We start from the raw sequence: 18,764 nt of genomic DNA, 5'->3' as shown, positions 1-18,764 counted from the left end.
TAGTGATTTCGGCCCCCGATTTTTTCGGGGGGGGGGGGGGGCGAGATCGCTGTCACACCGGTCATAAGCCTTATACCGGTCGATTAAAAATAGTGGAACTTAAAGAGATCTACACATGCAACAATAGTTATTTCTGAGGTGTGCACACTTCAGACATCTAGGTGTCCAATACATAATTTACAAAGCATCGATAACAATGCATTCGAAGACAACAAGGCCAAAAGTTTTCAGGTCATTTTCGGGGCAGGCGACCTCGTCGTGGGACAAACACACTGTCACGTTCATCGCCAGATTTGTAGATAATAATCACATGTGCTCACGGCACAAGACGAGCATGATTCAACAGCAATCTTGAATTTCTTTTGGTGACCTACAGCTCGTGTAAAAGTGTGAGGAACCGTTGCATAATAGCCCGGATCTACGGCTGAATGGGTCAAATTGAACGTACGCCGCCATTTTCCCGCCATTTTTAATGCTACGGCCAGCAGTAAAGTTTTACGTCAAATGCAAAGCGGTTGTGACGGACCAAAATTAAATGAAAATTCTTGTCAGTATACGCCCATTTTCTCATGACTTTTTGTATGCTCATGCAGATTTTTGTTTTGTGCAACTCCTAACAGGAAAGAAAGGAACAACAGAGGATGTATAAAGGTACATAGCGGCAGTTAATTGTGCCGTGTTTCGTTCGGCCGGTATAGTGCACCCCCTTCCAACCACGGCCCGTTCTCCGTGCAATTCCGCGGTGTGTTCCAATTACGATATTATGTTTTTAGCAGGACCAGAGAGACAAAATGATTTACACAGAAGAAGTGGCAAAGGTAAGCTGTAACAGCAACATGTAACTAGAGAAAATGATGCGTTGATCATTTGCCAAATTAGCATTGCTTAAGAAATTGCAGTAAACCGACCGGTATTATGCCAATGGATGTTACACGTAACATCAGGTACAGGTGATAAATGGCAGGAATTTCATACATGCGGCATTAAAAAAAAAGGAAACCAAAATCATACAAAACAAAAAAGGTCACTCGAAAATTTAACACCATTTGGTGAATTCGAAGGTATGAGGTGGTGGAAGTCTAGTTAATATATCATACAACGCTATACATTCAAACTGCATGTAGATGTTTCTCATTTCCCTTTTTACCTCCATGAAAAATGGAGGTAACTGTTATAGTTTTTGGTGTGTCTGTGTGTGTGTACAGATATTTGTGGTCAGCATACTTTTAGAACCTCTAGATGGATTGTAATGATATTTGGTATGTCGGTAGGTGTATAGAAGACAGAGGTCAAATTCAAGGTTTTGGGCCCCCTGGTGTGTGACCTTGGTACCTCAGCAGAACTTTGCTTTTTCGTATCTGTTGACCTGAGCAAGCTATGGTCATGATTTTTTGGTGGCAGATAACTTGTGATGTAAGGATGAGGGAATATCAAATTTTAGGTTTCGGCTGCTTGCTCTGGAACTGCAGGGGCCATTTTGTCAAAATCTTCCAAGGAGCATAATGGAACATCGGAACGGTGGATTTACATTATATTTAGCATGTAAGTATGTTTGGCAAAGATGTGCATAATGAAATGCAAATAATTCAAATTTGGACTAAATTTGCATACTTAATGAGGAAGATCTATATTTCAAGTGTTTCCCATTATAGGACTCAAATACATATAACTCATGTAGTTTGACAGGTGGAAGATTAGCAGATTCCAATTATTCAAATTATGTTCCTAATTTGCATAATTATTTTGAAAGTGTCCAAATCCATTCAAATGCATGCAGTAAACGATTGAATTGTCAATGTTATGACCTGTGTAAGTTAGCTAAGTCAATGTGTTTACTAGCACATGACGTGTGACATGTTTCATACAGAGTAGTTTGACTATTACACTATTACCAGGTTTTAAAAACAAAAATTATATCCTTCCATTGTCTATTTTAGTCACAATTGTAATAACGTTGCAATGTACAGTGCCGCATCTAGGAAGTGGAAGAGTAATAATGAGATGTTACAAAAGACGGAAATGTTATTAATACCTTTATTTTACAACCAGTAACAGCAGTACAAAAATACACCTTTGCACCCACCAGGTATGTAGCTCACTGTTTTATGCATTGGTGGTTTTCAAAAATTGAAAATGTGACAAAAACTGTGACAAACATAGTGAAAACCATTGAAGAAACAATTATGTACCAAAGTATAATGCAGATTATTATATCATTCTGTATGAAGAAATGGATTAACAGTGTATGAAAAATGATGTAAATTTTGCAGTTTGCACAGGTGTTTGACAGTGTCAACAATAGTTGTTTGGTCACTAGTATTGATGCAAAAATATGTGCTATAAGTTCAGCAGTTAAACAGATATCCAATTAAAAGGTACCATGTATGTAAGTAATTGCTATTAAAAAAAAAACTTGAATCATACATGATCAATTAGTTTTGTAGGGACAACATAAATACAATTCTAACATCTGAGTAAAATTCCAAATAGTTATTTTTGTCAAAATAAGATTTGATAACATGTACATACTGTTTGCTTAGCATAGGTAGCAAAAATGTGTCATGCAAGTGCTAGCACCCCATTCTCTTTGTAACATTCAGCACGCCTTGTCATAAACTTACAATATATGGCTAATTTTCTACAATGTCACTCAACAATATACACACAAAATGTTAAGCTCTCACATCATACACACTTCTTGTCAATGTGCATACACTTATGTTATATCCTCTCCGTAGTACATGGTAACGTTATATATCAATGTATAAGTCAAGCATTTGGTGTAAAACACAGTTTTGGGATAATCATGGAAATAATGATTTGTCAAATGCAGATACTGGAATATTGTGTGCTGACTGTGCTCTCTACACAGTACATTTACATGTGTTGTAAAGCCCAAGTCTTTTGGTATAAGTAGGAACACATTCAAATAAACCTGGTAGTGTTACTTGTTTTGCTCCATAATGCAAAACCATAATGATCACCTACTGTTGACTTGTACCATCACTTAAGATTCAAACATAAAATTCAAACTGTCACAATATTGACAACACAAGCAAATGACATTTTTCAAACCTTTTACCTCTTTTCAAACACCAAGACGCATGCAGCATTTTTAACAAGATTATCATTAAGTTATTGAATTATGCAAGCTCCTATTTCATTTCAAAACTATCAGCATGATTACCAGTAAGTCATGAATATAATGATGTTATCACAACCACTGCTTCTGACATGCAGTTTGATTTACAAATGCAAAACCTATGTGAGCCTAGACCACTAGACTTGGAGCTTTAAGTCAATTTGCAGTCTGTATACATGGCACAGTCCATTTAGAAATGTACAATCATTTGGAAACATAACATTTTCCTTACATGTCACTTCAACCTTTCTAGTGTCTGGCCCATTTAGAAAAATCTTATCTTCAAAGTTATTATGTAGATTGAGGTTGTACTCTTTCTTAAGTGACACAAATGCAGCTATCTTTGAACACACTATAATAATCATTGTAAGGCCCTTAGCTAAAATTGCAACAAAAATTCAGAAGGCTACACAAAAATGTAGAGACTGAAAATGGCTGTTACAAAGGTTTCACTCCCCCAATTAGGAGAATGTCTTTTTTCTATTTTTTGTGATAGCTTATTTTGCAAAAGTTTCAAACAAAACTTCAACAAGTTGTAATTTCTGCAATGATTTGTGCCATGTAGACCCATTATAAGACAAGCATAATACACCAAGCAGATTTTTAATAATAATTGCACTTAGCCTCAAAATTTACCATAAAATTTACACTTCTTTTGATTACGATAAAAAACAATTAAAGAAATAAAGCTCTAGCAACATCATTGAATTAGGTTAAATCAGTCCTTTACAATTCAGGTTATACTAAATATCAACTTTAAGCAATCACCATAAGTTTCTGAAAGGAAATTAATTTCTTTTTTTTTTTCATGTTTGTAGCAAACACTGTATTCCTGCTGCTATTTTTTCATTACATCTTTCTAATTACAATCATCATATCAGCATCTGAGTACAACAAAACACATCCACAGTTTTCTGTACAAGTTTGAAAACATACATGCTAAACATGATGCTATTTTATGTACAAATCTCATTCGCAGTACTTCTAAAGCAAATTTACCCACAGCTTTTCTTAAACGTTTGTGATTTTCATCCAGACTGTACACATTCTACTACACGCAACTTTCTACTTGATAACAGCCAACTAGTCTTCACCTATAATACACAATGGTCATCGCTCCATCGTTGAGAATGAAAGGGTTAAGTAAATGCCATTTGCTACAACATACATGTATATTCAATTGGTGAAAACTCTATGTGATGTATGAATGCAACCTAATCTATAAATGAAATCCTACTTTATGACAAAAGATCTATAGAAAATACTAGAGATCAGTCTCCTTTTAAACACCAGAAATTAGCTCTGAAAACGCATATGTGCTGGCATATTTATCAGATTTTTGTCAGTTACAGCACTTGATAAGTAGAGGGTTGATTGAGCACGGTCATGGCTTAGACTTTCAATATTGTCATTTCATTTTTGTCATGTCATTGTAGAAAGTTGATTTGGTGTCTTTTTTGTTTGTTTTCCTTTTTCAGAAAATCTTTTGAGGTTTAGTAAATTGGCCATTTCATGTGTTTGACACATTTTACCAAATGTTCTCCTGTCTAGCAGTTTATGCTTAACAAGAATGTTTAACTTAACTGATTTCAACTGACTCTTGACAACATAATACTAGACCATTGTCAACACATAACAAGGAAATCACACTGAGTGATAGAATCATTCAAGACTCACAAGTCACAACAGATTTGGATCAGGCTTTTGTAGGCTTTTGAATGTTTGTTCAGTCTGCACTTATATATAAATATCTATATACACAATGTAGAAATGTATAATATGCATACTATTACTGATATCACTGAGTAATACTGAGTAGGGTATGTCTCTACTCTGAGACACTTCTCAAAGTTGGGCCAATTTTACACTTACAATACTGTACTTGGGCTTTGTTTTGAATTGACAGTTGCTATTTTGTAATCAACCAACTACGTGTAGAACAAAACATAACAAAATACATTACTTTTCTACTCATAGCAACTCATCACCATGGCTAAATTCCGTCAATTTACTAAAATAGGTCACAATTGGCTCCACCTCTGAGGTGTTGCCCAAAAAGTCTATACACGAACTACACATTCAAGCTCTATACATCATATAGGGACCACTGTGTTATGAAACAAGGTTTTAAACTACAGTTCTACAGTACCATCATCTTACACCTGTAATAGGACATGGCGGGAGGGGGGCGGTGTAAGGCACTGAAGGCGTAGCTTGTGCTGGAGTTGTCTACCCGCTGATAACGGCCTACAAGTGGTGCACCACTCCCACTCTGCTCCTGGGGAGAAGGAAGGGGGAGGGGGCAATGTTAGGACGAGTGTCTGACAATGCATAAGACACAGAAAGCTAGCAAATACAGCTTTTAGGCAACAGCAATGGCTAGCTCTAGCAAACAAAGTACATCAGACACTCCTATTCAACCATAGACACTCAACAGTGTTCTAGACTAAAACCCTTTAATTTGGCACAAATATCCTTCAATCTTTCATATCTCTACATCCCTCTAATTTACTGAAAATGTGGCAATATGTAAACTTTTACAAAAAGAACAATTCTGAAGAATATCTTTTTCAACAAAACATTTGAATGATAACACTCCCATGTTCCACCATCCCTATGTTTGGACACCCCCTAACCCTAACCTTTGCATCAGGGTGCCAGAACGTGGAGTGCCAGAACATTGGCATAGTAGAACATAGGGCTATCCTGTAATGATCACATCATGACACCATTTGTCTGACCTTCAGCCAATCTCTCTACTATGTTTAATTGATCAAAAGGCACAAAATGTCAATCACCAACACTTCAACACGACAGCCACATCACAACATCAAACACAATCTTCCTTACCCTCATGTTAAGTGATGGCCGACAGATAGAGTATAGAGAGAGGGGGGCGCTGACAGCAGGTACATTAGAAAAGAGTACATCATGCAGTGGTACATATTCATAATTTCCCTAACTTTGTACAACAATGTCCCTTACTGTTTTTCTACTTTTCTTGATTTTAGAATAATTCCAAAACACTTTGTGGAAAACATATTTACAATGTCACAGTAAAAAGAAATACAACATTTAGCATATTTCCAACAAATACATCTGAACATCTTTGTACAATCACAAGCTTTGAAAGTTCTCATGTAGAGTAGCTAATTGAATTTGTTCACTTATGTTTGAGAAAAAAGAAGTCACAGTTGGGACATTGTTTATTGGCAAACATCAAGATATATGTTCCTTACACAACTATAGCTTCTACAGTGAGATTGTGTGCTACCCATATGATAAGATGTTGAGAATGGTTCTAAAAGCCACAGTTTTGCCATGTTCCCCTTACAGCAACAGAGGAATATGAACAGTCATACTTTTTACAATTATTCAAGCAATCTTAGGGGATCAGCTCTATGTATGGCTGTTGCTGGGCCATGTGTTCGTAGAGTTGAAATATGATTGGTTGTAGCACAAGTGATTGACAGATGAAAAACTGTGGCTTCTTGAATGTGGCAATCAGAGACAGTAATAGTCAAGATGGCCAAGAAAAAGATGAGAAAAACTCTGAACTTACACAGTGTTCATGGAGGGCAAATGTAGAACTGCAACCTCTCTTACTCACTAGACATGGAACGCAAACAAACAACATGTGGTAAACAACAAAAAAGGAAACAAAAATGTGACATCATGTGCACAGTAATGATGAAGTTACAGTTAGCCATGCTGATGTTACATATTTCTTATTCATTTGCACGAGTCAATAATGTATTAACCATTGAGTCAATGGTAGTTTGTGTTGAAGTTGTAGTTTTTCATACAGGGCAAACATAAATTGACATCCAAACTTAATACAAAGCAATCTTGATCTGCTACCATTCAAATGACAAAGGAAACATTACATGTATTACTGTAGTTTGTGTCATCCATGACTTGTTTTAAATTAAGGGTGATTTAGTGTTGTTACTGAGATACAGCCATGTCATGCTGCAAGACTGTGACTGTGAGTGCAGTTATGATGGTATTTGAAGGGCTTTTTAAAAGCTGTTTCTTTAATTAAGATTACAGATAAATTTCTGAGTTGAAGCTTTAACTGCTCAAATCTGATTGAAGACATAAATTTAAATGTGGCCAGAAAAATGCTATTGTTTGTATAGAACTTATTTGTTTCAACAGGTTGACATTCATAAGCCTTAACGTTTGGAATTCGGAATCACCAGTGTACCAACACCACTTTGGAGGTACTGAGTCACCCATTGCATGCAAAGGGTTAACACAAATAGTAGCATATGGGTGGACAACTTTGCCATTCTACTGCCAGCATTCCTTGTTAGCCAGGCAAGGATTTTGGAATTTGGACCCACGTACCAGCAAGCTCCAACACTCAACCTTCCCCCCAGTAGTAACAGCTCACAACACAGACTCTCTTTCTATCTCCTCAGGACCAGCCTGCCAACCCCTAGTGATCTCTGGTCTGTCAGCAGACACAGACAAACCCACATCACATGGTTGTAGCAGTGGTTACAGGGGACAGTCTAGTACTAAGTATAACATGTTTGGGTAGTCGGGACAGCTTAGTACGTAGCTCAGCATGTTTGAGTAATCCAGACAGCCTAGTACCTAGCATAACATATTTGAGTAATCGGGGGGACAGTCTGGTACCTAGCAATTTTTCATATTTGTAGTAATAAATATATAGCCTACTACCTAAAACATGTCTGTGCAGTCATGGGTATAGTCTGCATGATAATAACAGCAGTTTTCTTCTTTGAATATCTGCATCATCACAGGAGGCAGCCAAACTGGCATAGTTGTAGCTGCACGGGATACCATAACATACAGTGTATGTAATGTAAGGGAGACAGCCAACATTTACTTGAAGTCTTTTCTGTACACCTGTAAATCAGCAAAAGGAATTCCTAGGCCCCAATCTGTTTTTGTGCCAAATTTTGATAAATAAAAGGTTCACTTAAATTTGAAGCATCCTGTATATTTTATACAACTAAGTTGGCAACTTTCATCATTTGGAGGCTGATATAATCCAGCTGCCACTTTTTCAGCACCATGGGCAGAACCCAGGACTTTTCCATGAGACTTTGCACTGCAGCTGCCACAGGCCAAAGAAACAAGCATCCAAGGATACAACTAAGACACCCCTGTTCCACCTAGCTGTTTTTATAACTAAAGGCAGGAAAAAACAGATTCCTACATGAGATGTGATAATAATGCAAGGGTAGGTACAGACTGCTGGCTGGTAGTAAGCTGCATGAAATGACATTACAGCTGGTCTAAGCAGGTTGGCTGTTGGAGCATCTGTTATTTGTGGTCAAATATCTTTTTGATCTTGCCTGTAATTATGGCATAATGAATGGGTATTATTACCTAAAAAGACTGCTGGCTCATCAGTATTCCACTGGAAAGGTAAATTTGGTCTACCTTCATAAATGTCAAAATTAAGATGAGGGGGTTAGTGGGTGCAAGCAATGACATGTCTGCTCTTGAGGAATGATGGGAGTGAAATGTAATGGAATCGTGAACAGTGTTGACCATACTTGGAACAGTTATACATGGGGATGGTTACTGCTATCCATAATAAGACCCTCTACACAGTAGCTATCAAGTAACAATTCACTCTCCATATCACAATACTGGTACTACAAATGTACAAGCATATTTCTTAAGTCTTTGGTTTATACATATGAAAAACATATGTACATTGGGAAATTTTGAAACATTCATTGTTCATCATTTGTTGGACTCTAATTGTATACATGGGTGGAAAGCTGGATACCAAGCCATGATCTCTCAAATCAGAATCACCCCCATCTTCATTCAAAATGCACTTACTGTACAAAATATTTCCATCCAGACACAAATTAATGACGTCAATCAACCAAGAAAATGTATCAGCATTGTCTACTTTTTTAAGAACCCTTTACAACAGACAGGGATGGGTTCAACTGAATCTACTCCAGCTGATGTGTGTGTGTTTGGTGGGAAAGCAAAGTGGCAGGCACGCACGCCTACCTCGGAGCCTTGTGGAGCACCGCTCTGTAAGCAAGGGGAGAACAGCAAGGAATTACTGATGGGATCCCAACACCGATGCAACACCAACACATGCATAGCAGCTACTACAAACCATTGACACTAAATGTACCTGCAAGATAAGCCCATACATGTACATGTGCTCCCTTTCCAATATATGGTGTGAATTTCAAACAGAGCCTCAGTATGCCAGTATGCACTGTACCAGCATGCTACAGGCTTATATATAGCTCCATTTGTTGTCCATGGCAATGGCAAATATTGGTTAAGATGGTAATATTTTTGTCAGGCATATTATATTGGAATGGGCGTCACTGTATCATATATATATACCAGCAGTAAACTCTAAATATGGCAGAGAACATTTGACAGAAAAATTAACGACTGTGGGGTTATGAAGCACTGCATAGTGGTAGCCAACAGATTTCAAAGGAAAGGCCAAAAGCTTAAAAGAAGCCCAAGTTAAAAATCTTGTTCAATGTAACTAAGGGATCTTGGCTATTCTATTGTTTGAATGGGGAGAGTGGTAGGTGGCCCACATGCATTCTGGAACTAATTGAGAGGTACATGTAGTAGCACTACTAGGGCAAAGTGAACAAAAGAAATGAGGGGGAAAGCCAGAACTCACAGACAGAAGTGGTGCGAAACATAGGGTGCCCTGAGTCCTTGCTGGAACATGGCGTGAATTGGAATCATGGGATATGACACAGAAATGTTACAGAAAAGGAAAGAAACCAATATGGTGGGCAAATGATAGTCCTACAGGAAAGTACGAAAAAAACGACAGAGCAAAATTCCATAGTAATGGTAAAGTAATAGATATTGTAGATGATTACAAAGCTAGAAAGAATATTCTTGACAGCTGACAGGACAGAGAGGGGGCAGGATAGAAGTGGCAAAGGCAGGAAGTAACACTTCATAAACAGAAAGGACCAAACCAAGGTAGACAAAGGACATAATACCCAACAAAACAGTAGCATGTCTACCACTAGGTGTACAGACCACCAAGTTCACAAGGAGGGGACAAGATGGACAGACAAAAGCAAAGGGGCCTAAAGAAGAGGTAAATTTCTACGCAACACCACAAACTACAAGTCTATACAGAGTGACACTACCAAACAAAAGAAACTGGCATGGTAGAGTTAAGTGCAGCAAAGAAAAAAATGAAAGGCAGGGGATATGGACATAATTATGGTATGATAGCACCAATTAAACATAGTGGATGCTATCTGAAATTTTGCAATTGACCCTTTGGAAAATAGGCAGTTTCTCGATTTACCGGTATTTTGTACTACACAATTACTGTTCAAGTGAGCTACATGTATTTTAAACACCAAAATTTCCCAATATACAGTAGTTCTGGTCATATTTCCTGGAGTTTCTGTACCTGCAAGTGAGGGTTAACTTGTTAAACATCACACTTACTACGGTACTACAGTAACCACTACAAATGGCTGCCCAAACATTGTAAGGCAATTGTACTGTTTGTCCAATAAAACAGACAGATTTGCTGAGGAGAAACTACCACTCTTAAAATACTTTGGGACAAACACAAAATACATTGAACACACTGGTATGCTTGCCACATGGGTATTCATTCTACAAAATGGCACTTCAATTGTGTTCCTCTTCAGGCAGAGCTCTTAAGCACTGGGCAACATGTATATAAAAAACATGTGTACCCATGCTTGGTAATCATATCTCAGGAAATATGAAGACAGAAGATTGATCACCATGCAGATGCATGATCAAATTAGGCTAGAAGGGGCGGAGAGGTCGGTTCAAATTAATAATTGATTAACAACTGTGAAACAAGCGTTGACGTTACTGTTCACACAGACATGATGGTTAACGCAATGCAATTCATTTATCATATAGTACATACGTTTTCTTTAACTATGCATGCTAAATTATAGAGCCTGTAATGTGAGTAAAACATGCCTAAAAAATGTCAAGAAAATTAACTAAATGCACACATGATAACTACATTTTAATGTTCAAATATTGGCATTGAACTTTAAAAATTGGCAAGAATATATGCAGAATGCATAAGACAAAGTGTACAATTTCATCAGAAGTCATCCGTCCATGTTGTATATGTACAAAAACAATGCAAAATTCTTACCTATGCCAAGCAGGTGGAGCAGATGGTTGTTTCCTGTCCATACTGAAAAGCAACACAGCAATTAAAATTATTTTTTCTACGGTCTCTTACACAGACACAGGAATCAAGAAGAACATCAATACCCCTAACAGTACAGGAGGTTTGCACAGTTACATGCACAATTGTACACGTACACGTGAGTTATAGCTCACAAGCCTGAAACACACAAAAAAGGGATGAGGAGGGTTTCTGACAGCCATGCTGGGCAAGAGAAAGGCTGGAGTAAGTTTGTTTCTTCAGCTCACAGGCATAGGATGTAGTTGACACCAATTTTCCATGTTGTAATTCTACATGTATAGTAATGTCTATGTACATATTTCTCATTGACCTACTTATTTGTTTCTCACTGAAAACCCTCAACCATGTCTATGGTTTCACACAAAAAGCTGATTCACAGAGTAAACTGAGTAATACTATATGCATCAAGATGCACTGTGGTTAGCTAATGCTTGTATGGTCATCAAAGTAAACAAAACACATCTGGATATACAGATGTGTTTTGTTTACTTGTATCTCAAGTATAGTCTAGACAAGAACTGTTTACAAGTAAGGGGCCTTCATATTAACCACAATGCATCTTACTGTGCATGAACAATTTAATCCATGAACCAGCCTATAACCAAGAGCCCAGCTGTGCTACGCTCAAATACACTATAGATGCTTACTCTAACTCCCCAGAAGTTGCAGCTACATTTTGCCACTCAAAAAGCAAGTACTACAAAATGGTTTAATCCAGATTAATAACAGTAAAATGTTACAGTACTTCTCTATCCAGCTCAAGAAAAGGTTTCCAGCAAGATGTACCCTTCATGAGCACCACAGCACCCAGAGAGGAGAGAGTTTTTTTAGGTTTAAGAGAAAAGCTATTAGATCTAGGTGTAGATAAACCTAAAATGTTTTGCCTCGTACTGTCAGAGATCAGATTCTCGGACTCGGCTGGGGTTAAAGAAAAATGCCTTCTGGAAGCCGGGGCTGGGGGTGGTGGCGCTGGAACAAAAAAGAAATCTCTCACTTCACTTTTACTAACAGTCTCCTGTGTGTATTACACACTGGGTACTCAATCTTTATTCTGTAACATTGGGGACACTTTTCTTTTGCTTAGACATGATTGTGAAAGGAGTCCAAATCAAATGAATTTGAACAAGGAGGAAGATACAAAGCTATCAAAATAAAACAATGAAACTATATATAGTCATGGTACAGCCTTGCTCTACCTCCTTGGAAGTTGCAGGGACAGTTTACCTCAATTGCAAATTCTGGGACCAAATATTTCTCCAGTTTCCATTCAACAAAAGCTAAGACAAAAATAATTGTTTCGTCAGGCAATATTTCTTGCAGAAAAGGATCAAGACAAGAAAGGGTATTCAGTACCACCACAAGTGGTTAAAGCCTTAAGGACAGTCTGTAGAGACTAAATCAGTTCTACATAAATTTATATACTTGAAGGAACCCCAACATTAAAAAAAAAAAATAGTTTCCATGAATTTTTCCATACATTTTCAGATTGTGGTAAATAACCTTCTGGATACAGTCTGATTGAAGTTCAAGAAAAGTATTGTCAAGCCAACAACAACTCCCAATTTTCGTCTACTGGGTAGGCTATAAGGAAATATATTGATTATATCTTCCATAACGTTGTGGGAAACTGCAAGTTAGGAACTTGTTAGGGAACTGCTACAAAGGATCGTAATGAAAGATGCTGGATGACTGTCTGAAACGTCTGACAGTTTCCAAAATCATATCCAGTTGCTTGAGTACTGCTTTTTGGCATATCTTTTTACCTGAATGTCTAACCTTCATCGACATAACTAAGGAACTTCTCTGTTTTATGAAAGGACAAAAAGCTTTCAAGTTAAAAGGGGGCAGCATAAGCCTGTATGCATTTGTATACCGATGGTTGACATGTGAGGAAGCTTAGAATCCTGGTAGCCAACAGATCTCAGAAACCTTTGAAATAAAGCACACATAGAAGTGTAAAATTCATGATGGGCTTCTCATTCAAAAGAGCACATGGATGTTCACAAAATTGCCAGCTCTGATTTTGGACAATCTTTCAAGATTGACAAGTATTACTGCAACTGTGCAACTGCTATTATCATATTCCTTTTGCCAATTAATCTTTGTTACGAAATACCAAAAGGCATTGAAAAATTGGATCTGCTGGAACAAAATCTTATTTCCCAGTCTTTAAGGACCTAGGTGGACTTATACAGTTAGTATAAACTTGTTTAGAGTGTGAGATTTAGAGGCAGTAAAAGATTATAGTTATAAGGCAGTGATAGACAGTCACATGAACCATCCATGCATGAAGTGTACATGACAAAGAAGAGAATGAACAATAAAAACAAGGTAAACAGATACATGCTCGGGAAAAATGAACATAAAACAGGGAAAAAAAATCCACAAGTGCTTGCCTGGTCATAAGCCTGTGCGCTCAACCCGAGGGATAGAGACATTCAGACTGTAGGTATGAAAAAATGACAATTTCTATGTTAACGTGGATTGTAAAAAAAAAGAGTGAATGTTAGATTTCCAGTGATGCAAAAATGAAAGAAAATAGTGGTTAGATTTTTCATGGTGATCAAACAAAAAAGGGCAAAATGTAACTGCAACTTCAGTGCCATAAAAAACAAAGCCATTAAAAGCTGGTAATGTTCAAAGATGTCAAAATCTCCTGAAAACCATTGCATCTTTCAATGTAGTATACTAGCGAATTCTTTTACAAGCTTGAGGAATACCATCGATAGCGTAGAAATATACACGGTACTCCTAGTTGAAACATGACCAATGATCAAACGCAGGGTTGTAGCCAGCCCGAAATCATTTTCCGTCCCCCCACTTTTGACAGAAAATCCTATCGAGCGCCGTAGGCGCGAGATGTCGCGCCAAAGGCGCGACGTTCCTAGGGGGGTCCGGGGGCATGCTCCCCCGGAAAATTTTGAAATCTAGACCCTCTGAAACGCTATTTCCAGCATTTTGAGCTGTTAATACATCTGTTTTGGTAAAAGAAATTACACGAGGGTTTTACGCTGGATTTTATTTAGGAAAGGGGCCGATGCTACCGCCACCGCAGTGATCGCACAGATTGCTGGTATGAGGGTAAGATTGTAAGCGTGTTACACAGCTGCACTTCTATATTGTATAGAATTTACACAGAAAAGAAACAGCACGTTTAGTACAACAAAAATTTATTACGTATCTACGTCCTACGAGAAATATACACAAGCACAATAGCACATACAAGGGATAACGGCGCCTTCACATCGGCGAGAATAAAACATTTTCAACACCGGCCGTTTGCGTCTTACTTAGTAAGTCGTATCAAAGTTCACGTCGATTCCTACCGTCGCCGATGAGAGAAACCGTCGATTAACACAACACACTTCATCTGTCAGTTCATCTGAACGAGGTAAGTAGCATTTTAACACTTTACAAAGATTGGAAACATAGACGGCGAGTCGGCGAGCATGTACAACGAATCACTTGAAAGAATCGCCCACGGTTTGATCCGGCGCGGTCCTATTATAGCGGGGTGGGATCCCTCCCCGGAACAGCCAGATTTTCCCGGGAATCTCATATGGGGAGCGGGGTTGATCCCATAGGCTCTTACTATTAGTTGCGTCATTTCTTTTTCAGCGCGGAAAATAAAATCAATTCTCTCTGACACATTTCTAGAGCAAGGGCAGGTCGCGTTCCCAAATTTCCTTTTCTAAATTTGAAGCTCTTTGGTTCGGCAACGTAAAGTACAAGCCACCGTAAGTTTGTATGTAAAACCCGGGCATTTCCTTTCGGGGCCGGGGCTTTCGGGGCAAGCCTCGTCATGTGGCCCCGCCCACCTTGTTCCAAAGGCAGTGCACCTTTTCGCCAACATCAAAGGCCGCGGCTGTTGGTTAGAGTTTCAAACAGTCGTGTGCCAGTTGACAGCGAACTTCGTATGCTACGTGATTATTCCTTAAGGCCTTGCACTTTCCCACAGCGGTGCTTCTACAAAATATTTATCAGACTGTAACACACATGTTTTATAGAATAGAATCTGACGCGGAACAATGGTTTCGCCGGGTATTTTTCTTGAAACATGTCCGTTGGTATATCGTGTGACAGCGAGGCGGCAACTTAGGGATGTAAGACCGTCAACAACAGTCGCACGGCACGGCGGCTAACGGCGCATCGAAGATACTAGCGCTATAAATAAGCGCTTCAACTTCGGATGGCAAACCGGACAATAGTTAACGTTACTGTTGAGCTGAGTAAAGTTTGTTGATTACGAGTTTTTAGTTGACTTTGACGCTTTGACTTGAAATATTGTTATGTCAAACTGAAAAGAAGTTAAGTGACTGCTACTATTATCGTAGATATGGCCCTAAAAACCTGATAAAATAAGCCTTCTGAATAGCCTGAAATGCGGACCCCTGCCCCGGCGCTGTGAAAAAATCCTTTGAGCTTTTGGAGATCTTTGCACGATTTTTAGTTTTTGTTGTATCTTTACATATCGATTTTCTCCGTCACAGAGGACGGAATGGGCAAAATATTTTTCCGTCCCCAGCTGCAAAATTCCGTCAAAGGACGGAAGGACGGGCGCTGGCTACAACCCTGATCAAACGACATGACGGCTACAGCTGAGTAAAATAAGTATGTTAAAGGTCAGTTACTAAACTTTCACTCACTTGGACATCGGCACATTCTCATAACGGTAGTCATAGCTGTGGACAACACAAATGGTCAATTGGTCAGCATTAGGAGCAGGCAATGGGAGGGACAATTAGGACAGACTGAACCTCAGTACAAAGCAAACTGCTCCATTATGCAGCCGCTCAACTACATACACGTACATGCACCTACGCCTAACCACCAGCTAAAGGTCTATTGTGTTTGGTACACACGTGGCTCTCATATGTATGATAACGGATATACGTGTCGTCTAGAATAAAGCATTTTCTTTAGTATTATGAAAATACTGTTAGTTGCATTGCCTTGGGGCATTTCCATGCAAACTAAAATTAAGCAAAATGGTAAATTCACATATTCTTGCAAAACTATTATTTTTATTCATCCAAGCCCATGATTTTTCCAAATATCCCTCGCTAAGCTGCTATACTTTAGTTAGCAATTTCTTTTTCAAAAGTTGTTGTACCATATCTTTTAGAAGCATTTGTAAAATGAATCCTAAACTTAGATCTCAACTGCTGGAGTTTGCCATGAGTATACCCTAAGGTACAGCTTACCAAACACTTAATTGACAAATCAAATTTCTGTCTTTGACAAAAATAAAATTCTGAATAAATCAAGAGCAATGCAAATAAAAAAAAGAACATAGAAAAAAACTATAATCATACTCACTCATACTCTGTTTCATAGTCCATCCTTCTGTAGTGTTTGGCCAGCTTGACTCCAAAGATGATGGAGGGGACATAGAACAGCAGGCACCAGCCCAGACCAAACCAGAAACCGTTCTGGAGAAAAGAAGGAACAGTTAGAGTAGAAACAACTAGGGATGGGCTAATATGATGAATTGTGGTGTACATGAACTTCTGATCTTTTAGATTGATAGTGGTGCATACATTTGTAGTTTCCTTGCAAATTTTTTGTTACAGCTAGCTTTCTTAAACATGCGTCCAGCTGGCTCTTACTTTGATGAATATGTCTCTTTTTGTTTCATTTTACATGGAGAGATAATAAACGCAAGGGGAAAATATCAAAATGAAAAAAAACAAAAACATAGTATACATTTATTATAAAGTGCATGTATACAAAATTGGATATACCAATCCATGGTTCAGAGATTTCCGCACCTGTGCAATGACTAGAGACAAAAGACAAATAAAACTATTTCTTTGATAGACACACAATGTCTTTGACAAGTCCAACATTGTGAATAGAACTTGGGTTAGAAAAAACTTACAAAGGCATCCAGGAAGTAAGAACAGGCCAGCAGCACGATAGACTGGTAAGCATCGCTGACAGGCTTACAGCCTCCAAAATCATCGCTGAACTGGAAGTATGATCAGACAACAGAATTGAATGCATACCCTTAAGTCAAAGTCAAAGTTCTTCCCGTGCCTGATGGCGCATAGGGCGGCGCCCATCTCCGTTTCAGTAGCCCTTGGGCCACACAACGCAATCAATACGCATACCCTTAAGTAACAATATTTTAATTACATCGGTAGAATATCTTTTTCTGCTAACTGGTAACATTACCCAACCAATAATATGGTGCTAACAATGTATCATTGTTACAAATACAAAATACTTTTCTCCATTATTTTCTAGCAATCATAAATACATATTAACAACATACCGTTACCTGTCCAACCATTCTAAGAGAATCACTCTGAGGAACTGACTATAGAAAGAATGCCTACCCTGACCATGATCCAGTCAGCGTACTGTTGTGCATATCCCAACAGTGTGTTTCCGTAAGTCTTGGCTTCCTGCAAACAATGCAAATAAACAGTGGAAAGATCAATAAAAGCATCTTAAACTGTTGCAGATTTTTTCACAACGTTATATATAATTCATACTAGATAGTTATAGTCTTCTGAACATAACTATACTACAGGCTAATCTAATTTTCATGCAGCATGTGTGTAGGATTGTGATTGTTCATGTATATCCAAAAGTAAGGTAAGAATAAAAGAGGCTAAAAAAAAGTAGAATACCCCTTCTGACCATTGAAGAGTCTTAATCTACAACCCCCTTCCCCCCAATACAAACATGTATTTGCCACTTACTTCCTTGACAGCATTTCCACCCTCATTCTGGAGGTAGGTTTCTGCATCTTGTGCAGATGTCAGTAGAGTGTCAATCGTAGTCTGGTGAGAAAAGAAATACAGTAATGAGTACATGGAAGCAAATATGAAACTGCACTACAAATTGAATAAATATGCTATAAAAAAAGTTGTAGAGAATAATTGAGATGAGAATGAGTTTAAAATCTGAATCACCTGGAGGTCTGAAACTGTCTGTTTGAGTTGCTGGATGTTGTTCTTCAGTACGTCCTAGTAATGAAAGAAAAAACACCTAAGATTGTCCAGAATCTACGTCAAGATGTTTACAATGATACAGATTACTATCAATGATATATGCTTTAACAACGTGAAATATTCTGAACTATACTAATAGCATATGGTTATTGATAATCTTCATTGATTGATTAACAGAGTGATCTATCTATTGATTGATTAAGGAATAATGATAAACAGATTACTAACCACATCATCCAGAAGGGGCACAACCTTGGTGGTGTGTAACTGATCTATTTTGTTGGCATTGTTTCTCACTCCAGTTTCCTGAGGAGGGGCATAAAGTGAATTAAGTTAACGTACAATCAGCTCTGCCCGAGGCATTGCCAAAATGTTTACAGCATAATTATTGTCACGAGATATAACGAATGAGAACTTTATTGCACGACAGTGAGAGTGTTTTGCCCAC

General features: G+C 38.1%; 1 protein-coding gene across 1 annotated transcript in view; it reads right to left on the bottom strand.

Moving 5' to 3' along the window:
* Positions 1-5,325: 5,325 nt before the first annotated feature.
* LOC118414134 (prominin-1-A-like) overlaps positions 5,326-18,764 on the bottom strand; it is a gene marked incomplete in the record, with an annotated part of 43,944 nt that continues 30,505 nt past the window's right edge. Inside the window, 11 exon segments of the mRNA XM_035817955.1 lie at positions 5,326-5,420; positions 6,705-6,751; positions 7,496-7,601; positions 11,298-11,339; positions 16,001-16,036; positions 16,674-16,786; positions 17,236-17,325; positions 17,696-17,764; positions 18,065-18,145; positions 18,278-18,331; positions 18,545-18,622. Coding sequence (XP_035673848.1) covers positions 7,538-7,601; positions 11,298-11,339; positions 16,001-16,036; positions 16,674-16,786; positions 17,236-17,325; positions 17,696-17,764; positions 18,065-18,145; positions 18,278-18,331; positions 18,545-18,622 — 627 coding nt within the window.

This window comes from Branchiostoma floridae, chromosome 4 (genome assembly GCF_000003815.2).
Source record: "Branchiostoma floridae strain S238N-H82 chromosome 4, Bfl_VNyyK, whole genome shotgun sequence".
Classification (NCBI taxonomy): Eukaryota; Metazoa; Chordata; class Leptocardii; order Amphioxiformes; family Branchiostomatidae; genus Branchiostoma; species Branchiostoma floridae.
Note: the sequence above shows the minus strand (reverse complement) of the source record. Positions and strands in the feature narration are given on the sequence as shown.